This window comes from Ascaphus truei, chromosome 10 (assembly GCF_040206685.1).
Source record: "Ascaphus truei isolate aAscTru1 chromosome 10, aAscTru1.hap1, whole genome shotgun sequence".
Taxonomy (NCBI): domain Eukaryota; kingdom Metazoa; phylum Chordata; class Amphibia; order Anura; family Ascaphidae; genus Ascaphus; species Ascaphus truei.
Genome location: NC_134492.1, coordinates 22,792,238 through 22,819,037, shown reverse-complemented (window position 1 = coordinate 22,819,037; position 26,800 = coordinate 22,792,238). Strand labels below are relative to the sequence as shown.

At 44.9% G+C, this 26,800-nt stretch overlaps 1 protein-coding gene across 1 annotated transcript in view; it reads left to right on the top strand.

Moving 5' to 3' along the window:
* CCDC24 (coiled-coil domain containing 24) overlaps positions 1-26,800 on the top strand; it is a 52,599-nt gene that overhangs the window by 7,669 nt on the left and 18,130 nt on the right. The window contains exons 3-5 of the mRNA XM_075616217.1: positions 6,536-6,714; positions 16,798-16,956; positions 18,043-18,147. Of these exons, the coding sequence (XP_075472332.1) occupies positions 6,536-6,714; positions 16,798-16,956; positions 18,043-18,147 (443 nt within the window). The remainder of the gene's footprint in view (positions 1-6,535; positions 6,715-16,797; positions 16,957-18,042; positions 18,148-26,800) is intronic.

Here is a 26,800-nt window from a genome sequence, read left to right as displayed (position 1 = left end):
ACCGCGCAGCCACCACTGCCAGCCCCCGCGCCCATCTCCCGAACCAAGGGGACAGGGGGGGAAGGGAGCGCCAGGACAGGAGGCAAAGGATCAAAAACTCACCTCCTATCCCCCCGGGCGGGCAGAGGGGGGGAGACACCGCGCAGAAGAGCCAGGAGCCGTGGGCAGAGACACACACCACGTGTGCTCTGCCGCAGGAAGCGGAAGCCCCGCCCCCAGGCACCCTTCCTTCCATCCATTCCCACATGCCAGTCCTTGGTGAAGGATGATGCCGGGGGCGGGGCTTAATGCCGGGACGCTGGGGATTGGCCAACAAGGTAGGAAACTGCCAGGGGGGGGGAGGCATTAAAAAAAAAAAATACTTACCAGCGGGGCTGCTGCAGTCTCCTCCTCCGCGCCGCCGCCGCAGACTCGCGCACAGCGCACAGTGCACCGCAGCTAATTACTCGCGCACCGCCGGCAATAAAAAAAAAAAAAACGGGGACACATTGAGGAATATCCGGGACATTTCCGGTACACACAGAAAAGCGGTACAGCTCCCGAAAAACCGGGACTGTACCGGCAAAAGGGGGACGGGTGGTCACCCTATTTCTAAGGCCTGTTCTATAGTGGCGGGCGCGCGCTATGCCGTGCGTGCGCGCGGATTTTTAGTTGGCTGATGTCAGTCAGCCTTTCTATAGATGTGCCGCGCGCGCACGGCAGGGAGAGGGGAGCCGACAGACAGCAGCAAAGATGAAGAAATTAATCTTTTCGTATGTGTGTGTGTGTTTTAAAAAAAATCTTACTTACACTCACACAACATATACACGCATATACACACACACACATACACACATATATACATTACCTGCAGCTCCCGGCACTATATACAGGAAAAGCATGCGGCACGTGCACGTGTGTTCTCATAGGAACGCACGGCCGCATCCTGTATATAACAGCCCTAAGAGAACCCACTTTTGTGAGAGACCTGGCAATGTGCCTAAGGCGGCCAATGGGAACCTGGGAGGTTTTTGTTGGGGGGGGGGGGTGTGGGGAGGAGGCGACGTGGAAGGATTTCTTCTGTCTGAGGACTCTATCTAGATTTAGAGGGGGTAACCCCCCCCCCATCTATATATGCAGAAGAAAGGTTGAGAACAGACCACTGGGATGAGAGGCAAAAGCGGGAGGGGGATGTGATGAGCTGAGGATATTGGAACCCCATCAAATGTTTAATGCTGCAGTCTCTCCACAAAGGAAAGCAGATAACTCTTAACCCTTTTGCAGCCAGGCATCAAAAGGGTTAAATGTGTGTTTTGCCTTCCCCAAAAATCTGAAACAATCAAATCACGTGCAATAATAAGGGAGCTGCAGGCAGCATAAGTCCTTGTCCATACTGCAAGATACGGAGTGAGCTACATAGCTCGCGCTACAAACAAACGTGTGTATTCCAAAGCGCATGGTCATGGTGAGCGCGAGCTTGCACGTGAGATGCAAGGCTACCAAAAGCAGAGAAGACACACTTGTTTGCTATTGCGGCGAGAGAGCCTGGTCATGTGAGCGGCTAACAGCCAATTAAAATGTAGTAAGCTATTCTGCCTGGATACTGTTCAAATGACTTTTTGTCAGTTAAGTTGTGCTTGCTGTGAGAATATGGACAACTGAACTATTGAAAATGTGATTCCTGAGGTTTACAAACGTGAACCTTTATTTCATACCATGACAGAAATATCAATGATAATTTATGGAGAAAAATGTCTGATGTATTGTCCATTACTTGTATATAACTGTTAATTAATTATTTTTAAAAAAATGTAATTTTTTTTTTTGTAGTTTACAATGCTTATCACATGTAACGGTGTTTACCTCAGAGCCCTTCTGACCCCTATGTGAGAAACTGCCCCCCGTTACATGTCAGTGTAGTATGGGGCACCTGCTGGCTCACAGGACTCCTGAGTCTCCCGCTCGTTGGTAGTGGGGATTTCACCATGACAGGCGTCTGAGGTAGTGTGCTGAGTCCTACTCACATTTGGTACAGCGCCTCCACCCCATCCAGATCCCCACGATAGCAGGGAGGAGTTTCTCAAAGGGAACTCCTGGGTGCACCTTCTCCCTGAGTAACTCCACTCACAGGCAAGAAGGGTCTTTTCATGGGCATCTTTATTAGCATGTCGTGTGGCAGACTGCCCATCACAGCGGACGACACTTAGCCGCACATCTTGTAGTGGCACTCCATTCAGAAGGTTCCTCCTGACTCTTTAATCATGTTGTCTTTCCACCGCTCCAATAAGGGAGACCACCAGCTGTGCCAGAGCCCTGGACACAGTGTGTAATCAGATTGTCCCTTTGCCACTCTGACAGGCAGACTTGAACTGCTGCAGACACTTGGGATGAACACCTTGACCTCCAACTCTGAACCACACTCTCAACCACTAACTTTAGGAAGTGAGGTGTAATATATATAGGTTCCAGAAAGACCCACCTCTGTGTCACTAACAGTGGACACAGAGCATGCTGTCACTTCCTTTGCTACGATCTTACACATCACAGGGTTTGAGGGCAAACCTCCATGATGACTACTGGCAACCCTGCCCTCTTAACAGGAGTTACTGCACAGCATGAGAGAGATATGTAACACCAATTTTACACAGGGCTACACACATTTTATTAAAATGTTTTTTTTAACAAAGCATGTTGGTGTATGTATGTTTGTAGAATACTTCTGTACATTGCATGGCATTATGCATTTTATTATTTGCTAAAGGCGTGTTCGCATGCATGGCACTTCCCTGACACGCGCCCCCCTCCCCCCGTTATGACTGCGCCCACCCACCCTCTTGCTCGCTTTCCCAAGACCTACAGTCCACACATCGCCGGGGAGGAAAGCTCACGCGAGGCAAGTAGCGCTCGCTTTCACTATGGACACAGCGTAAGAAAAGAGATGAGGGTTATTATATAGCGCGGCCCAGCTAGGGAGTTATAGCAGTTTGGAGATTCACGGTCCTTGGCTGTGTGTGCCACAACATATTACCACACATGGAAAGTATAGAACTGCACAATAAAGCTTGACAGTGCCCTGTAGAGCAGGGGTGCGCAAACGTTTCCCCGTGCGCACCCCTGCCTACTCTCCTCGGCGCCTGGCGCCCCCCCCTGCTCGACCCCGGCATCAAATGACGCGCGGGGTCTTGTGACCTCACATCGCCATGGTAACGTGACGTCACGTGACCCCGCGGCGTCATTAGACACGTCACTAGAAGGGAATGTAAGTGTATTATAGAGGCCTCACGCAGTCCCCCGGCATTTAGTTTAAATGCTGGGGGGGGAGAGCGCAGGGACCTCTATAACTGCCGTGCCCCCCTGAAAATCTAGTGCCCCCCAGTTTGCACACCGCTGCGGTAGAATTTGAGATGCGAAATACTAGGTATTAAAATGTTAAGATCTGCTAACAATATGATGTTGGCCTATCCAGCAGTCGAGGTTAGTAGAGACCCGACTGCTTGTGAAAGGTTGAGTGTCCCACCCATAGTTTTGATGTGATGCACTTCTGAGTATTCACATCCAGTTTCTGGGACTGGATTGAAAGAGTTTTTCGTAGAACTGGAATTCTGAAAGCTGATACTTCTCGGGACAGAGGAGAGGTGAGAGAAGGGCAGTGTTACCCACCAGATTTTGTATACGCTGGATTCCAACTCATTGTGATGTTTGTAACAGTGTCGAAAATAACACCACAAACAAGACAGGGCCTTTATCTAATCAAGTTCATGGCTCCCACAGCAGAGTGACATGGAGACCCAGAACCATTGGGGATCTATTACCCATCAAGTTTGAGTGATGGAAGTAATATACAGTACTGTATACATCTTTAAGCCAACACAGACTGTCATAGTGACATGACGGACGGGACCTGTAGGTTGTCAAGTCTGTCCCAGCATAAAATGACATGGTGGATTACCCATGTGTCAAGTATGCCACTATCACAATATGGTGACATTTACAGTTATATTTTGTACTCAAAAACTCAACTGATTTCAGAAAAACGGTGACCGGTCTTTAAAATAAGTGTTTTTTTTATTTTTTTTATTTCAGAAACATTTAAAAATAGTTTTTAAAAGACATGGGTTGCTGTAGAAAATAAAACAAATTGGCCAGGGAGGTGATATTTTCAGAGGTGAATATTGGATTCTAATAATTGTACGTAGGGCGGCCTACTGTATTAATTCACTTCTGTATGAGTGAAACGGGACTGTTAAGAGTGATACAATTGAAATCTACATTGCCAATGGATGGGCAGTGTAATGCGGCAGGCACAAGCGTATAGGAATCCATGTAAAAATGGGCAAGAAGTGACTGCTCATTTGCATGTCATTACCCAGAATCCCTGACTGCAGTGACTGCACTGTATGCTAAGAGATAATGGTGAAAGGCAAGGTTGAGAACGTGGTTGAGCCATGTGAATGTGCTCACAAGGGATATTTGTATTTGTTGTACACTGTAAGGTGGTGGGTTTGTCACTTTTGTACTCACCATGACTTTCTTTGTGTCTCAGTGTTAGGCTGCGGCCACGGTGGGAGAGCGCTCGCTGGTGCTCGAGCACCGTGACGTCAGGCGCTGGGCGTTTCATGGCCAGCCAGTTGCGTGCTTGAGGGGGCGTGTCAGGAGGCGCAGCCTTTACATCACGGAGCTGGTTCACCTTCATTGGGCGAACCGCTCAAGTGACGCATCAGCGAGCAGCCAAATCAAATTTGGTTGTCTAGCCAAGCAGGTAAGCGCCAAGCAGGCGCTTGCTCACGCTGGCCACACACATTGTATAAATGTGTTTTGTCGCGGCCAGCGCTCCCGCCCGCTCAGCGGCGCCGAGGCCTAAGAATAATCCTAACCATCAATTAAGACTTTCATAGCAACTGGTGTGTAGTATGGTGGCTGAGCTGAAAATAAGGTTGAGTTGAAAGGAATGCACATAGCTCTACATGTGTGCCACATGTGGCTTTTATTGTCATGTTATTGCAGGAGTTTGGTTAATGACCCTTTACGGAAACCCGAAGGGGGAATAACCTTTCCCGCTAGCGATGACTTTTTCAGAAATATATATTTGAAAAAGCACATTCAGCAGTGTGGATGGGGAAATAAACAGATATTTTTTTTTCCAGATAAATGGACACTTTTCTAGACGGGAAAAAGTCACCAACTGAAAACCGGTATTCCATGTCTAATCTGATCCCCCTAACTCAGGGGTTCTCAACTCCAGTGCTCAAGGCCCCCTAACAGTTCAGATTTTCAGGGTATTCTTGCTTCAGCACATGTGGCTCAATCAGTGTCTCAGTTGAAGAATGAAGCAGGGATAATGAGTGGCTCAGTCTTTGGCTGAGCCACTGATTAAGCCACCTGTGCTGAAGCCTGACCTGTTGGGGGGGCCTTGAGGACTGCAGTAGAGAGCCCCTGCCTCCTCCTCTGCTGTTGCAGCAGTGGTCTGAGCAATCACACGGACAAAGCGCCAATGAATAAAGCATAAAGCATGCTGGGAATAATCTGCAGGCCTTTCTCAATCCCAGCACGAGCTGCAGGAAATGAAGGCGCAGGAGGTGTGAGCAGCAGTGCTACTTAGCACGATACACCAGACATGTCATAATGGAACAAGGTCTTTAGGGAGAAAGTACCGCGTTTCTCCCCTCCCCAATGCAGAGCAGGTTAAACCTATGGATAAAGTGTCGCTATAAGTGATTTTGTTGTAAAACGAACACACAGAGGAATAGCAAGTTAGTGCGTCTCCGTGCGCCAATGTATAAAAAGCAATCAATATGTATCGTGCGTGTGCGTTGGCGTCTTTTCACAAAGAAATAAATGACGCTGCTGGTTTGAATGTTGTCTGTGGCGCACATATGTAAACGATATGTCATATAAAAACTACAAGCGTGTGCCACTTTTGGGTGTCATAAATGCGGAAAAAATGATTCTTATTGCAATCTTATGTATGAGCGTGACACGCACCATGCAAAGAATAAGTAAACATGCTCCAAAAGTAAGAACCACAAATAATGACATACCAACGTTTGTCTCTAATAATTTTAGGTGAGAAGTGGCTTTTTTATTACGCTGTGTGTGTGTATATATGTGTGTATACAGTATGATTATTAATTTTGTTTTATATTCAGAACAAATATACAGTGCAAATGATAAGCCGGCTCGTTGCAGTGTCTTCCAGTTGCTTACTGTGTCACATTTTATTTCCAGCTGGTGGGAAAATCGTCAAGATACAATAAAATGCTTACTTAAAGTGTTTTTGGGTTTCCGCCCTCGCTTCTTTGGGTAGCTTGGATAACTAAGCCTATGTATAATTATATATAGAGGTGCTGCCCTGATCTGTGTTGTATTGATCTTTTTGTTGCACTTCTATCCCTGTTGTGGCATTTTCTGTTTCCCATTATTTATTTGTTTATCATTATAATCCATTATTATTTGTTTGCTCTCTTTCACTCTCTTTTTTTCTGTCTGTCTACCTTTCTTTCTTCCTTCCCCTTCCATTTTGTTTATCCATTTCGCTGTCTTCTGCTTGTTTTTGAAGGTTGAGGTCCTTCTGGGTGTGTGGAGGGAGCAGAGGTCTGACTGCCCAACTTCAGACCAACGTTCCTTCCAGAGCAGCTGCTCTGTCCTGGCTGACCCTCCTGTGATTAAGGATATGGTGACACAGGAGATCCGGATGCTCCTGCTGAGTGTGAGGCAGAAGGCTTGTCGGGATGGACTGTAAGTACTTCCTGTACTCCTCCGGCATTGTGTCACTGACACTCAATGGTGAACATGATACTCGATGGTTTTCCTTATTTGCAAACCAACAGACTCACGTGTAGAGATTTAAAAGATTTCTGCAAACTCTTCCTTTTTAGCCTAATCGTCATCCTCTGCATGCAGTTCTATGCCATATAACCGTGTCTTGCAACCAGGGTTCCCTAAAGGGCTCAGTGCAATTTCTGGTCATTTAAATATTGTATCAAATATTAGAGAGGGTTTGGGGTTCCTCAGAATTTCACTTGGGGTTCCTTAACCAAAAAAAAAAGGTTGGAAAACACCGCCATAGAAAGCCTTGTAGTGCCGAACGACAACTTCTGAAGCTCATCCGCGGTACCTCTACCTCCCCCCCCCCTCCCTTGTTCCCAAGATATCTGTTGTGTTTTGGGCCCCAAAACACTGTAAATCTAGCCACTGCGCCATGAACAGAAAGTCGCATCGTCCTCTCCCGATGGTGTTGCAACTTTCTTTTGGTCGCAGGAGCGAGACCGAACCCCACAGCATTTGGTGTCCATTGGGAAAGTATTGTCTGGTGGACTAGACAACTCCGTGGGGGCATTGAAGGTCAGGTGACCATGGACCAGCTCCTTGGGACCCCCTGATTCAGGTAAGTAAAAAATATAAATATTGCGTGGAGCGCTGTTTCAATGTTATTACATTATCTAATGAAGGATTCGTTGGCAGGTCAGAGATAATATTTGGTCCTTTTTCTATCGATTCCAGAATGTATTATAATAATAATAACACTATTACTGCAGCTGGTACCCATCGGGGGGCCACTCTGCTTTACTTTCATCATAACCACATGTGACACTCTGACAGTGTGAGTGTTTCCATGCCTGTCCTCACAGGTGATCTCATGGCAGCTCATGAGGCTACTTGTAAAGAATGTGCACGCAAAGGCCTACATCAGTATTTCCCAACTCCAGTCCTCGGGGAACCCCAACAGGTCAGGTCTTAAGGATATCCCTGCTCCAGCACAGGCGGCTCAGTCAAAATGAGCCACCGATTGACCCACCTGTGCTGGAGCAGGGGTATCCTTAAGACCTGACCTGTTGGGGTTCCCTGAGGGCTGAAGTTGGGAAACACTGCCCTAGATTCACTTCGCTCTTATACGGCTAAAAATATGCGTTTATCAGGTAATTCCTTTACGCATAAAATAATGCATATTGTACTGATGTGAGTTATATTTAATGGCAAAAAATGTAAATTGGAGGAATCAAAAAGATTCAAAAAGTGTGCAGGTTTATTTCTTCTAGATCAAGGTTTCCGTCCCAATCGTGGACCTTTCTCAATTTGACATATCACCTGAAGTGAGCCAGCAATATACCCTCAGATATCCATAATACATAGCGTGCAAACAGAGAAAAGAGGGGGGTGGGTGAAGACTGGCGCCAAAAGTGGCTGCTAAGCAACCGCATGTAAACAGATGTAGTGAATTAGGTGGCGTCTGATCCTGAAATACCATATACATGTGATGCAAGCAAACAATATTAAGACACTATTAAACAAACTATCATATCTATCAACATAATGCTCCATATATACAGACTAAGAAAAGTCACGATTGGACCCAAGCCTTAGTTAATCGATAAATTACCACTTCATATTAGTGATCCCATACTACACACCAGTATGAAAGACTTATTTGAGACCCAAGAGTGAGTATCACCCTTTACGATACTTTAATATGCATATGACCACGTAGCCAGTTTTTCATCTAGTGACCAAAAGTTAGTTATATTGTTTCCAAATTCCGAATTGCACAACTGCAGACATATGTTAACATTAAAGTACTTCTTTTCCATCTGTCAAACATCATATGTACAGCCGAATCCTACATGTCTGTGCTATACATATGACGTTTCACAAATAGAATATAAGTACTTTAATGTTAACATGTGTCTGTGGTTGTACAACTCGGGATTTGGAAACACTGTAACAAACTTTTGGTCGCTAGATGAAGGGCTGGCTGCGTGGTTATATGCAAGTTAAAGTATGAAAGAGTGATGCACTCTCTTAAATGTTGAGAAACAGTAACTTGTTTAGGACTACTAACCGCTAGGTCATCGTCGTCGTCATCATCATTATCGTTTCTCGATCCACTGCTGGATGAAGGCCTCACTAATGATCTTCCAGGTACTTTGGTTGCAAGTCTCTCTTCTCCATGTTTGCTCCAACAAATCTTCTGATTTTCATCCTTTTGGTCGTCGTGGTCTTTTAATCTCTTTGTCCAACGATGGTCATTTCTACTTTCGATATGTCCGACCCGTTGCCATTTTAATCCCTTCACCATTGTGATGATGTCACAGACTTTTTTTTGTTGGATTCATTCTTTTTCCTGTCATCGGGTAATACCCAGCATACATTTCTCTATTCTTATTTGTGTTGTCTGAAGCTTCTGAATTATCTCATTTAGGATCCAAGTTTCACATCCATATGTGAGCACAGGCAGAATACTTTCCTCTAGCGGCACCGTGGAAGGTTCCCTTGAAATATTGCTTTGTTTCTTCCAAACGTTCTCCATCCCATTTTCTCCTATTGATTTTATTCAAAAGTTTCCCATCCATTGTTATTTACCGGCCAAGGTAGACATAGTCTTCAACTTCCTCTAGTTCTATTCCATTTACAGGCATACTCCGCATTAACGTACGCAATGGGTCCAGAGCATCTATGTAAAGCGAAAATGTACTTAAAGTGAAGCAGTACCTTTTTTCCACTTATCAATGCTTTGGTACAAGTAGGGAGCCGGTATTGCTGTTCAGGACGTGCTGACAGGCGCATGCGCGAGCTGAATTTTGTCTATTGGGCGAGGGGAATCAGCGCGTCACTACTACGATGGTCTGTGGGGCAGAATAGAAGATTCTTGGATGGCGGTGCAGCTGCCTTGGAAAAAATTTGTGGGACCAAAATTGCAAGGAACTGGGTACAACAAAGTTTAATGGCACATAAAAACAGCAACAGACAAACTCTGACGCGTTTCAGCCGCAGCGGGCCTTTGTCAAAAAAAGGCCCGCTGCAGCTCAAACGCGTCAGAGTTTGTCTGTTGCTGTTTTTATGTGCCATTAAACTTTGTTGTACCCAGTTCCTTGCCATTTTGGTCCCACAAATTTTTTCCAAGGCAGCTGCACCGCCATCCAAGAATCTTCTGCATTGCATACCACCTCGGTAGGAGCACGCCCCACAGCACCTGGATTTCCAGAGACTTGTGAGTTCTTTTTTTCCCTTCTTTCACTGTACCCATGGCCTGTGACACCCATACAAAATATACCCCTTACAGAGGTTAGTGGGAGTCCACAAAGAGTGGCTTTAAGGGTTATTAGTGATATGGATATACTGATTCAACTACAAAGCTGTGTGTATATGGAACAATATTACTGTTTGCATTGATACATGGACGTTCCCTGTGAGCATTGCATAGGAGTTCTATCTCCTATTCCTTCACCTTGTGGGGCAGAATAAGTGTCCGTACTCACGAAGCGAGCGTACTGGCACAGGGGTATGGGGCTAATGAAAATGTGTACTTAAAGTGAGTGTCCTTACACTGTGGTATGCCTGTATTTTAATCTTTGCAGAGTTTACACATTTGTTGCATACCACTTTGGTCTTCCTGAGATTCATACAGATCTATATATATATTTATTTATTTATTTCATACTATATATTTAACTACTAGCTGAGAGACCCGGCGTTTCCCGAGATGTGAATCCCTAATAATTGTTTGGTGGGGGGGGGGTGAATCTTGGGTGGGTGGGGGGAGGGAATCTTGGGTGGTTTGGGTGGGTGGGGGTGTGTGAATCTTGGGTGGGTGGGGTGTGTGAATCTTGGGTGGGTGGGGTGCGAACTCACTCTCACACACTCTCTCCTCTCTCTCCTCTCTCTCTCTCCTCTCTCTATCTCCACTCTCTCTCACTCTCTCTCTCTCCTCTCTCTATCTCCACTCTCTCTCACTCTCTCTCACTCTCTCTCTCAAACTGTCTCTCTCTCCACTCTCTCTCTCTCTCTCCTCTCTCACTCTCTCTCACACTCTCTCTCACACTCTCTCTCTCTCCTCTCTCTCTCACTCTCTCTCTCTCTCTCTCTCACTCTCTCTCTCACTCTCTCTCTCAAACTGTCTCTCTCTCCACTCTCTCTCCTCTCTCTCTCTCTCTCTCTCTCTCTCTCTCTCTCTCTCTCTCTCTCCTCTCTCTATCTCCACTCTCTCTCTCCTCTCTCTATCTCCACTCTCTCTCTCCTCTCTCTATCTCCACTCTCTCTCCACTCTCTCTCCACTCTCTCTCTCTCACTCTCTCTCACTCTCTCTCTCAAACTCTCTCTCTCTCCACTCTCTCTCTCTCTCTCCTCACTCTCTCTCACACTCTCTCTCACACTCTCTCTCTCTCCTCTCTCTCTCACTCTCTCTCACTCTCTCTCACTCTCTCTCACTCTCTCTCTCAAACTCTCTCTCTCTCCACTCTCTCTCTCTCTCTCTCTCTCTCTCTCTCTCCTCTCTCACTCTCTCTCACACTCTCTCTCACACTCTCTCTCTCTCCTCTCTCTCTCACTCTCTCTCACTCTCTCTCACTCTCTCTCACTCTCTCTCTCTCACTCTCTCTCTCTCACTCTCTCTCACACTCTTACACACACTCTCTCTCACACACTCTCACACTCTTACACACACTCTCTCTCTCACTCTCTCTCTCTCACTCTCTCTCTCTCACTCTCTCTCACTCTCTCTCTCTCACTCTCTCTCTCTCTCTCTCTCTCTCTCTCTCTCCACTCTCTCTCTCTCCTCTCACTCTCTCTCCTCTCTCTCTCTCTCTCTCTCTCTCTCTCTCTCTCTCTCTCTCTCTCACTCACTCACTCACTCACTCACTCACTCACACTCTCTCACACACTCTCTCACACACTCTCTCTCACTCACACTCTCTCTCACACACACACTCTCTCTCACACACACACTCTCACTCACACACACACTCTCACTCACACACACACTCTCACTCACACACACACTCTCACACACGGATTGAAAGCACAAATAGGCCAGCCACGACCGCCGCCCCCTCTCTTCCCCCCCGCCCCCTCTCTTCCCCCCCGCCCCCGCGCCCATCTCCCGCAACCCAGACGGTTTACCCATGGGAGGCAGGGGAGCACTGGGAGGCAAGGGAAACGCGGCGGGAGGGCTGTGTGGGACCTGGCAGTGTTCTGATTCTGAAAGAGGTAAGTTACACAGGGGGTTACAGTCTCCTCTGGCAGCGATGGGGTTAACACATTTCCCACAGGACACCCACACTGTCTGCCTCACTTTAACCCCCACTGTCAGAAAGAAATCGGGATGAGAAGTCCTTTACTGAATGCCTGGGAAACAGCATGACCCTTGGACGGGGGGGGGGGGGTGAGGGGGGACAGGTAGCACTGGTAGTGAGTGCATGAGGGTGTGTCTGCGGCGGCGGGTCACTGTGGGTGTGAGAGGGGGGTGTTGTCGCGCTCACCTCGTTTCCCCCCCCCCTCACCTTTGTCGCCAGGGTGAGGAGGAGAGTGGCTGGGTGGTTGTGCGTCGTAGTCCCCAGCAGTGGCAGTTGGCTATGTGTGGTCATAGAACCACACAGGCCAATGAGAGGCGTGCGGGGGCGGGGCCGCGCCACGGACCAATCTGATTGGCCAGAGGCTGAGTGAGAGACCAACGGACCAATCAGATTGCCCAAAATCACTGCAAACAAACAACGTTTTCATTTTATAGCTATAGATACATATCTTTCCAGTAAGTGTTCTGCTTGATGTCAACAGAGATCGCAAATATGAACTGGTAGGATTATTTATATATTAACTAAGCTTTGGTTCCGAGCGTGACTGATGGTATCTTTATGTCTGTCTGTACAATTTTTTTTTTTATAGACTTTTAATATTGTTTGGTTGCATCATATGTCAAACGTCGCTGCTTCACCTAATCCACTGCGTCTGTTTACATGCGGTGGCCTGCAAACCAGGTTTGGTCCGGTCTTCACACTTTTTTTTTCTGGTTGCCTGCTGTGCATGATGGGTATGTGAGTGTATATTGCTTGGTCACTTTAGGTGATATGTTGTCTTGAGAAAGGTCCACGATTGAGGCAGAAACGTCGATGTAGAAGTAATAAACGTACAGTACACACTTTGAGTGCTTTTTGTTTCTATGGATCCCCCAATATGAGCTGGAACGTTTCCTCCCGTGGCACCAATGGCAGCATGCAGCAAAGCCTCGGTGCTCCTGCACACAATACCCATGAAAAGGTTACGCTAAATGACTTATTCACCTGCTTTGATTCCGTGCAGCTTTTAATCCCTGGGTGAACTCATCCAGCTCCATCAGATCTCCAAAACAACCAAATCTCTTACCATAGCCCCTTCCTCTCACCTCCTCCTCTTCCCAACATCTGCCCCCCTCTCTGTGTTAACCTGCCCACATAATAGCATGGCATTTCCAACACAATAGGCACCTAATTAGTTTGACTGCTCATTTCATAGCAACTCTGCTGTGCTGGGAAGCATGCAGGCGAGGGGGAGCCAGAGGATTTGTTGGCTGAAACAAGTAGAATCCTGAACAATGCTCTGTAGCTCTCTGTGCCAGTCCTTCTATTCTCTGTGTTAAGACCCAATCTGACTCTCATAATGAGTTACCATTATGTGGATTCTCAATGATCCCCCCCAGCAAAGCAAGGTCAGACAAGCATAGATACCAAAGCATTTATAACTATGCTACTGACCTCCCTTTATAAGACTACGTTTACTACTGACCATGTCATTCCTGGCTCCCCCCTACTTGTGTATTTTTACTTTGTCTTCCTAATCGCCCTTCACCTTCTCATCCAGAGCGTGGTTGGATTCCGTGACTTTTCTTTGGAATAATTCATCTCCTTTTGGTTTCTAACGTGTAGATTTTAACAGCGTTGTAAATTGATGTCTCTGCGGTTTTAGATGTTAGCCGGAAAAAATGTCTAAGATCAAATGTGTTCAATGAAAGGTTTCCCCAGATAATTACACATACCCAAGTATAAAGTCCCTAACATCATGCAAAAGGGAATTAAAACATGCGTGAGACAGAGATAAGGCTATCCTACATCTAAAAGAACGGCAATGATCAAACAGTCTCGGTTTTGGAAAGGAAAATGGGCAGACTGGATGGAATAAGGGGTTTATTTTTTCTGCCATGAAATTCTATGCTTCTTTAATCTTAACCTAATTTTTGTTCAAAATGATTTGGGGATCCACCTAGCACTATACCTAGTCATTACCAATCAACCCACGCTATGTTTATTATGAGTTATAATAGTACCATTATTATTTTTGCGTGTGTTTATATTGCAGGAACATGATGTAATTAAGTAGAAATGGGCATAGAAGTGGCTTTTAGGATGAGTTACTTCCTTGTGTGTGGATTTAGGGCTGATTATAACACGGGCTCATCCAAAGTAAAAAGCCAGAGAAGGGGAAAGAGGCAACTTCACAAAACTTGAATCTCTCCTATATTCAAACTGGCCATAGCATGTTTCACCGGTTAAATGTATTGTTGGTGATTGATACCTTTTTTATTAAAAAGAAATATGCATATAATTAATCATTAAAGCAGCAATACAACTATCCAACAAGCGTGTGATAATGTATAATTTTACATTCTTACCTCAGCTGGCAATCGTTTGGTGCACCTGTTATGAATCTCTCAAAATCCTGCTTGTGTGCCTAACATAATGGCCGCCTTTCAGTTTCAATCGATCCTTCAGTCAGTGTGATTTGTCAGCTACAATGTATCCTAATATTACTAAAATTACAGTTTACAGTTCAAACTGCTGTGAACATTGGCAACAAATTATCACAAACAGGAAAGTGTTACAAAGATCTTGCACTGCTTGGGGGGTGGGCTAAAATCTGCTATAGAAATCAAAGGATGCTTTAAAACGAATAAAAAATGGCATTATGACTAAGAGTTGACTATAAACAACATACAACACAACAGTCACTATTATCTAATACAACTGAACTGATTTAGTTAAAAAAAAATAACATTTAACATGTTTTTGCTGCTTAAACATAATTCATTTCTCGTTAAATAACGGATTCCAGATATTTAAAACAAAGTGCACCCTTTTACAGTGAAGTCCTGTGTACAGTAGCTGCAGACGCTCCTAAAAGTGACACAACGCCTACTGCTGACACTTTCCTATAGGTTACTCAGGGTTTGTTTTTGCTGGGGTGGGGGGGGGTGTGCAGAAGTGGAACTTGGCTGCTCATAGCATCACAATCCGGATTGCTACCTGTTTGTGGATAAAATTAAGATGCTCCGCCAATAAAGGTCTGTGACCACATCGCGTGGCTGGCTGAAGTGGCCATTCTCCATCAAAAATCCCCATTTGGCTTCAAACCAGCCCGAAAGGCGCTTCGGCGTATATAGAATAAGGGCCTATGTTGCTGATCTGTCCTTTGCTTTTGCACTCGGATGAATAGATCATTTCTTCTTTATTAAGTATTTTTGTGCACCCTGAGCCATCACCCTGAGGTCCTCCCGGCTCAGTTACTTGTAGTGAGCCTCTCTTCACTTCCTCTGTCTACTTTTACCTCTGAATCCTTTCCTTGGCTTTGATCAGGAAGTTAGTTTTGCAATCAGCTGACGAAAGCAGACAGACATTTCTTTCATGTCCTTCCAGCGAGTGTCCGTGTCTGCTTTCCTCCAGTGGGCCTCAAATATTTCATATACTACAGCAGGGGTGGCCAACTCCCAGTCCTCTAGGGCCACCAACAGGTCAGGTTTTAAGGATATCCCTGCTTCAGCACAAGTGGCTCAATCGAAAGATGTTGTGGAATCTACAAGTTTACAAACGACCTAGGGATGATTTGACCTTTTTGTAACCTTCAAATGTGCACATCTCTATACACAGGGATTTTGCTTTACTTTTCTCCCCATCCTAAGCTGGCAAACTACATTGCCAAATCACCCAGTATTGTCCTGTTTGGGTGGAAAATCCTCAATTGGAAAATCTAATCTATCCCACTCACAGATCTGCCATGTTGACCCTTTACTCCAAGGTTCCCCGAATTCAATCTTTGGGGGGGTTATTCTTTCAAATGCAGAAGTGCTGATTGGGGCACTATGACAAGGAAATTTGCTTTCAAGTCAGTGGAAGTTTCTTTGACATAGAGCCCCAGTTTATTGAATAACAACCTTTGAGAGCAACCAACTGGCCAGGCTTTTGGCAGCAACACGTTAGAAGAAGACGTCTTGGTGATAATAAGAACTAGGTGATTTTTTAAATAATTAAGCATGAACTAAGTCTTAAAACCTGTCCTGTCTCACACTGCACTTGGGAGCCCGTCCCTATCCTGTCCGTATAATCACCCAGGCAGCTGGTCTACCTGCTCTTTCATGTGTATACAGTGGTCAGTGTCTGGTCCTGGAGCGCAGGGAGGTTTTGCTATTGTTCATATCTGGGTGCTCCAATAATGTAATTCGGAGCTCTTAACATCTTCACTGATACAGATTAGAGGCATCTGGGCCCACGTTTACTAAGCAGTGCTATTTCATAAGACTGGGGGGAAAAGTACCTGAGACGCAAATTTATGATCAAAAAAGATGTATTATACATGGAAGAATACAAAAAATTGACCAATGTTTCATCCCAATGTGTGCATTATTTTCATTGCTTACATACACCTCAAACTGGGAGGTGTCTTCTCGGAAGAATATCTCTCTGTCTCTCTTCACAGTGACTTTGTAACTATTCCATAAGACACCTTCTGAAACAACACGACACATTCCATTGAAGTTATTGAGCTGTTAGGTGTCTTCAGGCCACAGAAGAAACCTTATAGAATAGCACTGCTTTGTAAAAATGGCCTGTAATGTGTTGCTAGCAAACAGATAAAAGAGCAGACAATTTGGCGTTGGATATCTTCAAATCCTCAATGATGAATGGTTTTGTAGCGAGTTCCTTTTCATCAAGAGAAACACAAGCCAAGGGACCAAGAACTGCAGCTTTAATGTGTGTGGGCTACTCTGTGTATTGATAATAAGGCTTCTCTCCCACATTGCAGGGATGAGGACCAGGCACTCTCTAAATACAACCCTAAAGTAGTCTGCTTTGTGATGGGTATAGATCGGCCAGAGAGCCGAGTCAGCAGACCTAGCAGTGTCCGGTCCAGGGAGCAAGGAGTGAGCAGACCACAGACGGGCAGCAGTGGTGGAGATGAACGGTAGGTCCTACCTAAGGATCCATAAATGAGATACACCGCGATGGTTACTCATACATACATGTGTAATTCCATACAACAACCATTCAGAAATTACATTTATTTTTATTTAGAGTTTATCATTTTATTATCTGCAGATGTAGCAGGTGTTATTGCACCTACTGCAACACGTCAGCCGGAGCGTTACCATCTGTTTCTTATCTCATCCTACTGTCTCTGTCAGTTCTCCCTTCTTACCACGTAGATTGTAAGCTCTTTGGGACAGGGACTCCTTTTCCTAATGTTACTTTTTATGTCTGTACTTTTATGTTTAAATCTACATCTCCTCCTAATGATAATAATAAATATGAGTACAAATATATTCGTTGATCACCCCTCGCAGACAAACTAATAGTTTTCAGGTGGACTCTTAGCTCAACATGATTTGTAGTTTGACAGAGCAAACCGTCTGAGCATTGTGTAATGGGGTCACGCTATAAACATGTCTATGTAACAGCAAACGCATGTTATACAAGGGCCTGCACTGTGATTTACCCCATGGGGTGCGCATACTGGGGGGCGCGGGCTGATTTTCTGGGGGAGGAGGGGTGGCTCGGGCCGCACGGCACTTGCAGAGGCCCCCCACGCTCTTCCCGAAGGCATTTAAATTAAATGCCGGGGGAGCGGCGAAGACCTCTGTAAGGTCCCTTACCTTGGCGGCTCAGACTGCTTCTGGCAACGCGTCACCATGGCAACGCGGCATCAGATGATGCCGCGTTGCCATGGCAATGTGATGTCACATGACATCAGAATTCCGGAGCCAAGGTAAGGCGGGCGAGCCGGCAGGGGAGAGATTGCGCACCCCTGATTTACCCCATTGTACAGGTATCTGTATTCCTGGGTCATAGCTCTAACCACATACTATGTACAACTGTATCATGCAGATTACGCACAAGTTGTGTCTAATGTTTCTCATTATATCAATGGCCTTGAATATTATAGGCACAATGGAATTTGAAATAAACACGGGTTGGCATAATAATGACACCATATTGATAGAGCTGTGGGAAAGCGTTCTTAATGTAGTTATGGGTCTTTGTCTCCATACAGACCCTCCTCTTCCCTCTCCATCGGCTCAAGCATTGAAGATGACCTTGAAACACTAAAGGAGAAGTTTAACATCTCTGACATTGATGAGGTTGTGAGGCACCTTCGGTAAGTAACTTAATTAGAAGAGGATCAGAATGTAGAAGAATATGAATAATACACTTTCGCTACTAAATAGTAGTTACCCAGAAGCCTCTTCCTCAGTATTGTACAGCTGAATGTACTGTGCAGTACCTATGCCTTGCAAATGTCCCACTCATTGGGAGGAAGTCTTTTATAGAAGGACATAATACAGGTGCTTTAAAACAAAATGGAGCATAACTTGCATCAGCAAACACTTTTTTTGGTAAACACTATCAAATCTGAACCAGAGAACCGTGGGCACACGGCCCTAGATATGCTAGGAGATGAGGGAGTGGGGGACATCAATCATATATGAAAAAAAAACCATACAAATACTCCATAGATTAGTATTGTATGGACAAGGATTCAGAAAAAACCTCAAAGTTATACTCGCATGCTTGGGAGTTAAAACAGGCAAATCACAATCTGTGGCAATGCAGAGGGGGGGATAGGGTGTGTGTGGGTTAACTCGTTGCGCATATCCCCAATAGTCACTTTTACTGCATGCATATCCTTGTCCATACAATACGACTGTATGGTGTATTTGTATATATACTTTTTCATATATGATTGATTGCCCCCGCTCCCTCATCTCCTTGGAACCACTGCTTATGAAGGATCTGGGAAACGTTTTTCTTTGAAGGTTGGGTGGAGGACTCGTTTTATACAATTTGTGCGTTTGTGTGCCGGTTTATTTTTCTGGTTTAACACTTTTTTTTCCCCCCCATTTCTTAATGATTGTGAATAACCAATCTGATCCCATCTAATCACTGTTTAAATTTGCACACTGTTTTACACACTGTTCACCTTCATTTGTGATCATTATTCACACGTACTTATTCTCCTCTAAGGTTCACGGTGATTGCATGTTTGAGAGCGCCATCCCAGACATTTCTATTTGTACCCTAGATATGCTAAAACAGGGATGGCCAATCCTTCTCTCAGGTGTGCCAAGAAATGGGCTCACATTTTTGGAGGACCACTGTCCTACTGCTCCCCCCCCCCTCCTCTCATTCCATTCCCCACCCCACCTCACTCATTTCCCTCCCCCCATCTAGGAATTTTACCAATGGGGGAGGCCTTCAGGCCCTGCAGTGGAGGATAGCTGGGGCTGTGCGGGCAGATGCAGAGTTTGGGCACAACTTCCAGGTGGCCCCAAATTCCGGCATCGGCGGGGAGATGGCGTGAGGAGAGCTGAGGAGCAGCTGATCCAAGAGTATCACACGGGCCATTACAAATGCCATTATTAGGCCACCCCCTGTGCTAGAACAATGCATGAGAACTAGAATCATAGATGCCTATTCAGGTAGCTTCAATGTTATCACTGCAACATTGAACGTGTTTCCATGTTCCTACCAAACCATATCTTGTTATCATACCTAACTGTGGTTTTACACTTACCCATACCCTGTAAAAGTCCTATTTCAGGGTCTGGATGTGAGTAATACCACCATTAGCTATGTGATAGCTAACTATCACCTACTGCAGGGTTGCACAAAGCTTCGTTCATGTGCCACCCTATCTCCTCTCTTCCCCCCCCCCCCACGGCTCCGGCAGCAAATGACATTGCATCATGTGACCCCCTCGACATCATTTGCCGCTGGGTTGCCATGGAGACGTGTCGCTGGAAGGCAAGGTAAGTAAAGTTCCAGAGGCCTCGCGCGATCCCCGTCATTTATTTTAAATACCTTCGGGGAAACGCAGGACCTCTGTAACAGCTGCACCCCCCCCCCCCCCGGGTGGCGCGGCCCCCACTTTGTGCACCCTTCACCTACTGTTACACATCGTTAAATCCCTGAATTAACTATAATGGAGCTCTGTGAATATTCGTTGTAAGAGGGAACAACTCTTATGCATATCATTAGCACAGAACAGTCGTTATAATAACGAAAGAGCTGAAAACAGCACTTAACGCATCGGGACTGAGCTTTGAAGACCCCTGTTACCACTTAACGTATCATTAACATATTGTTCAGTATTTAACAGACTTCTGTTGCCCCTATATACTGTATGTGGGCCTGTTGTAGTCTTGGTAAACATACTGTTAAAACTACAGTAAAATACTGTATATATTTACATATATATATTTTGTAGGTGCTCAGGGGTTCCCAAAAAGAGCTTGCTGGGGTTTGTGTGTTTTGTTACAGTAAAATCTGTTCTTGGCCCTCCGGTTTTGGTTATCCGGCCTCCTTGGAAAGGTAAGTGCAGAGCTCTGGGATGATGCTTTGACCGTGCAGCAAAGATCTCCTACCTGCAGTTCAGTCGGACACACACGGTGCAAATAGACACACCGCAGCTCTCAAACTGAGCTGCTTTAGCTGAGACTTCTCCTGTGACTTTGTTACCCAGGATTTCACTTGGGCAGTAGGTTTGCTTTCAGAGAAAGTGATATCACATTGGAATATGTCATCCTTCAGTCTAGAGGCGTGCGTGCCAAAACAGCTCCGTGGAATGTGTGTGTTGTTGTAACTTCTAAAAACAAAGCTGCAGTGCTCCATCTTTCCAGACAAGCCTTGTACCTGCCAAGAAGTCTGTGTTTAATCTGGTGAATGTGTATGTGCAAATTAGTGCATAATGAATACATGATTATTTTATTATTTTTGTACCTTCCCCTCTTTTGTAAGAGCTAAAGAGTCCTGGGCTGTTTATTCTAGCACATTTAACTGTTCATCCTGTTTAGTTTGTCAATTCTTTCAATAGCTATAGCCCCTTGGATTATCGCAGGGGTGGACAATTCCGGCCTTCAAGGGCCACCACCAGGTGATATTTTCAGGATATCCCTGCTTCAGTAATCGAGAGGCGTACACGCACTCAGTGATATAGTGCACGAGGGGGTACTTAACTGCCAGAGCGCTGGGTCCAGAAGTCCCAAGATATGCCAGTCAAGGGAAGCAGGCACACGGTTTTAAGCATACACATTTATTGTGCAGAGAATCCAACGTTTCGGCAGTATACAGCTGCCTTTTTCAAGGAGAGGGCTCCTTAGATTATCTCAAGAGTGGACAACTCCAGTCTTCAAGGCCCACCACCAGGGGATATTTTCTGGATATCCCTGCTTCAGCACAGGTGGCTCAGTCAACGACTGAGCCACCTGTGCTGAAGCAGGGACATCCTGAAAACCCTCACCTGTCGGAGGACTGGAGTTGGACTATAGCTATTATAGCTTCTTTTATCACATTATTCCACATCACTAAACAGTGATGGCTATTAGCATCCAGGTGTATGGCTGTTAATAATGTCTAGTACAGCTCAGAGAACAACCCCCAGTAGGTGCTTGGATCTTGGTAAAACTTGTTTTTCTTTCTTCTTAGGAGTCCCCCTCCCGATCGCTCTATTTTCTTAGCACAAACACATATGACACTGTACACATTGCTGTAATAAAGGGTCCCGTTGGTTTAGCTTGTGGCCAGCCACAGTTGATAAATGTGCATACAGTACTTGCACAGCATTGAAAGTGCTTTTGGAATTCCAGTGAGGTTGAAACTGCCTATAACTCAAACCCACTGATTAAATGGCAAAATTGCTCCAATTATACATGCAGAGACCACAAGTATCTATTGGCAAGGGAAAGAGACTATTTTAAATTGGCACCAGTGAAATATTTCTTGGATAAAACCACTCCTTCCAGACCCACTCTGGCAAGATCAGTCCAGGATTTAATTTCCGTTTTTGTTTTATGTTGTTTCCATTTTGCTTAATTGGTCTTTATTTCATTTTTGTATTCCCTAAACCTTAATTAAAACACAACCCACTTCTAATAACATACACAGGCGGTGAACATAAAACTGAAAAAAGTGAACTTGCCATTTTCATCTCCGATTGCATTAGGATTCGTAAGACTTTTTTTTCTACATGATGAACTGAAAATCAAATCTAGCCTTCACAACCTCATAAAATTCACTGGCACGCTCAGGAATCCTGGAGTCATACGTTTGAGCTTTCCTGATTCCTTTTGTACTTGCGCACTAAACAATTCCATAAAAAAATACAAATATTCTTCAGATATATTTAATTTTCAGATATACATTAAGCAAATGAGGTGTATGGAAAAAGTACATATTTCCAGTAGCAAGATTGGTGCTATCATGATTTAAAAATAAATACATAAACAAGTATTTGTACAGGATGTCATTTTGATCTTGTGTGGTTTAAGTCAGAGCTGGAACAACAGATCAGTCAGATCAGCCTTATTTTAATTAACCAACATGCTCATGACCTAAACTCCAATGTTCAGGTCATATCTGCCACTGTCCTAAACCTATAATACAACGTGGGATTAAAATAACAGGGCTGTCTCTTTCCAGTGAAGTTCAGATGGTAAATCCCTCTCCAACCCGCATTGGGGTTTGGATTATTTTTCTTTTGCTTTAAAGGTGCATGTATCGGACTTCCAGTTTGGGGCGGCAGAGTGAGGCTGCGCGCAAGTAAAACTCCATGGGGAACCGTAGATGGACATCTCTTCACAACCTCTTAATTGTAATCAAGAGGTATATTTCAATCAGACTATTGCAACAACATGGAAAGGCATTTGTCCTTCAGAACTGTTGAAATGGTGCCAAAGCATCAAGGCCTGAGAAGCAGGAGGGAGGCGTCCAATATAGAGAAGGCGGCATGCTAGGAGGCGTCCAATATTGAGGAGGGCGTGTGCTTGGAGGCGCTAAATAGAGGAGGCCGTGTGCTTGGAGGCATCCAATATAGAGGAGACTGCGTGCTAAGAGGTGCCCAATCTACAGGAGACCGTGTGCTAAGAGGCGCCCAATCTAGGGGAGACCGTGTGCTAGGAGGCGCCCAATCGAGGTTGAGCTACTGAGAGCCTGCAAGCAAATGAAATACAGTATAAAGACTACCAGATTCCAGGAATACACTGCTGAGGTATACAGGAGAAGGAGAAAGTAGTCTGACATATGCTCCAAGTTATTCAAGCTCAAGGTTATTATCTCTTTGATGTACCCTGCTAAGCTTCACGTGGTTGGGAAAGATGGCCCCTAGATATTTAACTCGTAAGATTAACCTTCCATTTCTAGATCTTAATTGAATAAAGAATTGTATGAGGTTATGTCTCTGAAAAGAATGAATGCCATGTTAGATGTGTTTACAAAAACCTCGGAGAAAATATAAAATAAACGGGAAAATTACATTTTAAAATTAAATCCTCATTTGAAATACAATGATTACTGCTTTTTCCTGAAGCATAATGGTTCCCCCTGAGACATCAGGAACTTAATTAAAGAATAAAGGATTTGAGATGTATGAAACTAGGGAAAGAATATACTAATAAAACAAATACGTATTGGTGGATACTCCCCTTAACCATACTTACAGTAACTTAATGTTCTGGTAGTGCTGTGGCGGATGTGTTTTTGCTTCAATTGACTTGCTTAAGTTAATTTAGTATTAGAATTTTGAAGGTTTTATAGATTCTATTACTTGTTTTTTTTGTGCTTATTTTCTTTCTTTTCTATATCATTTTTTTTAAATAGTTGAAAACCTAAAAGTCTATTTAAAAGAAAGTGTTTTTCCAGAAGTGAAAATGACAGCAGCATGTGAAGCTGGTTAGTTTTACTGTAGAGCAAATGAAAATACCATTCATAAGCACATTCACATCTCAGACAGGTCTGCAAATCTGCCTTTCATCATTATCTCTTGGCATACAGTGCTTCCACTGCAGCCTGGAATTCTGGGTAATGACATGCAAATGTGCACACAGCGTCACTTTTTGCTTCTTGTCAATTTTAACATGGGCCCCTATAAGCTTATTCCTGCTGCGGTGCACATCTTTTAACCACAGCACAGGCAGCTGTTTTTTGTTTTGAAAATACTTTTATTATGCATATAAATCTTTACAACAAGATCATAACATACACATAGATATCAAAAGAGAAAAAAACTGTGACGTACACAACGGCACAGTGCATCTCTCATATGGTTCTCATACAGTTTCATCAATACAGATCATACATGCAATGCATACATAGACTCAAACTTTATTTGTCCACAGAAAAACAGCAAGGGATGGGGTAGGGGAATTATTAGTCCTCCTCCTCCTCAGGACAAGTCTCTGATGGAATAGTCTCTGAGCAGGCTGTGAATCAGCCTGTGACAGTCCTGCATTGTCATCACCTTCTTCCCTTGGTTAAGCGTTCCCTGGCAAAAAAACAAAACCTCCTTGACACACAACACATTAGACGCCAACCGGTCTCAATTGCGTCCACCGTGTGTGCCTGGAACAGTCCATAAAAAACCCCCGAATGGTACGTTATGTACTTCCTCTGTATAAAGTTCTTTAGCTCAGTCTAGTGCTTTCATCGCTTTCATCAAGCACTGCGTGAAGCGGCAATTCCAGAAGGTGAAAAACATTATCTTCTGTAGTACAGCAGCATGGGCTGGTGTCCCTGAGGCCCCATGTGTGCATGTCGGATTTCATGGGGAGACCCCCCCCCCCCAAATTCCTATCCATTCAATGTTGTGCTGGTCATAAATCTCTTTGATGCCACATTCCTCCACACCGTATCAAAAGTGTCATGGTGGAAGCATGGGATCGTCTGTACAATGTCTTTTTCCTTGATCATTTTGTATGTGACATTGAACCTCAAAGTCTAGTTTTACCCTCTCTAGTTGGCGGTGGCTCACAAACTTTCTCACGTCCTTGAAGAACCAGGGCATGGGCCAGTTGTAAGGAATGGAGCAGTCCCACTTGTCCCATGCCTGCTCTGTCCAGAGAGCAGGAGTAAGAAGCGAGACATGGAGTAGCCGGCATAGTCCTTATTAGTCTCAGTGAGTTGCATGCCGCATAGTAGGGATGTCAGGGACTCCTTCCTCCCCCTCCCCCCCTTTGTACGGCTCCTTGCACATCACCGTGAGCTTGACTCTTTCCATTTTATCACCCGAGATGAAGCAAAACACTGTCCTTGAGATGGTCTGGCAAGTTGTGACCAAAGATGGCCATGCCCGTGACACGTACTGTAAAACGGAGAATCTCGTTCTGCAGCATCAGTATTTTACCCTCGATGGTAAGGGGTATAAGGCGCCATAGTCCAATCTTCTGCTTTACTCTGGTTAGTCTCTCCTTCCAGCACTTCAGGGCCATGCCTTCGCTATCACCACCAAACCAGACACCCAGGATTTTGATTAGGCCTGTCTTGATGGGAGAAGGACAGGTGGTCAGAGGCCAGGTCCAACGTTCGAACATCATGGTCTGCGACTTCCTGCAGTTAACCTTTGCACCTGCAGCTTTACCGAAGTTTTCACACATCTGGACGAGCGTCTTCACCGACTGGCTATCTGTGCAGAACGAGCACTTCACGCTACTGGGGTCCTGGTGTGATGATCCCTCTGATCTCAATGTCTTGAACATAGGAAAAAACCGTGTTAAAGCTCTAGGAGGTCTGTAGTATTGCCCTTTAGGCAGTAATAAAATGATGATAGGAGTTGACACCGGAAAATAAAGGATTAAAGGGCTGCTGTTTCTGTGTAACAGATTGATGGGGGTGACAAAGAAGGTTATAACACAGTGGGGACAGCCAGTTGTGATATACAATCACTACGTCCCCCTAGCCCTGGTTATGCCCGACGTGGAGTACCCTCTACTCACGAAGATACGCCGCCTTGATCACCCTTCTTGCAGCAGCTGCCCTGATGCTGCCGAAAGCGTCTCCTCCAGGCTCCCGGTGGTGAAGCAGATTCTTGCAAACGGTAGTAGAACAAGGTAAGAATCAGTAATCCAGCCGCTCCATAATGTACAAAATAGGCACTCACTAGCAAAAAAGGGGTTAAAAAGGTATGCTTTAATAAACTACATAAAAAACAAAAAAACAGACAGTACTAACTAGCATACCTTTTTAACCCCTTTTTTGCTGGTGAGTGCCTATTTTGTACATTATGGAGCGGCTGGATTACTGATTCTTACCTTGTTCTACTGATCTCAATGTCTTGTCTGATGCACTGGGCGAAGAGCTCTATACAACAGATAAAAAAGTGAGGTGAAAGAGGGCATCCGTTCACGATTGCTACACTGCAAATATCAAGGTACATCAGGTTAACATAAGAGCAGAACATTTCACCCAGCCCAAACCCATGCAGCACCCTGCCTATGAAAACATGGGAGACACGGTCGAAGGCCTTCTCCTGGTCAAAGTTGACCAGAGCCGCATGGATGCAGCAGTCTTTCATGTAGTGGACTGTGAATCTGACTGTCTGTGATCGTGCTCTGTGAGTAGGGTTTCAACCTTTTGGGTCTCATCAGGGGGAGGATGGTTACTGGCTATGCCATCTGAAGTCTATAGTGGCTACAACCAAACAAGAAGTAAGTGTTGAGTTAAAAAAAAGGGACCGTAAAATCCTCCACCGTACAGTGTGTCTTGACTGTAAAGATGACTGGCACCATCATGAGCTCTACTTGCACCGTGTGCAGGATGACTGATCCTTGTTTCTATCTTCCATTAGATGAAAGACTGTGTCCTACCTTAGTCTGCCATTCATTCATACCATCCATTAACTTACAGAGACACAGAGAATGACTTTTCTTGAAAGTGCCTAGCATTGTATGGTACAGTATCTTGTAGAACCTGAGGAAAACTCTTTGAGTACAGATTGTCGTTGATGTTTGTGAGAAGAGAACATATTTGGGATATCTGCCTAT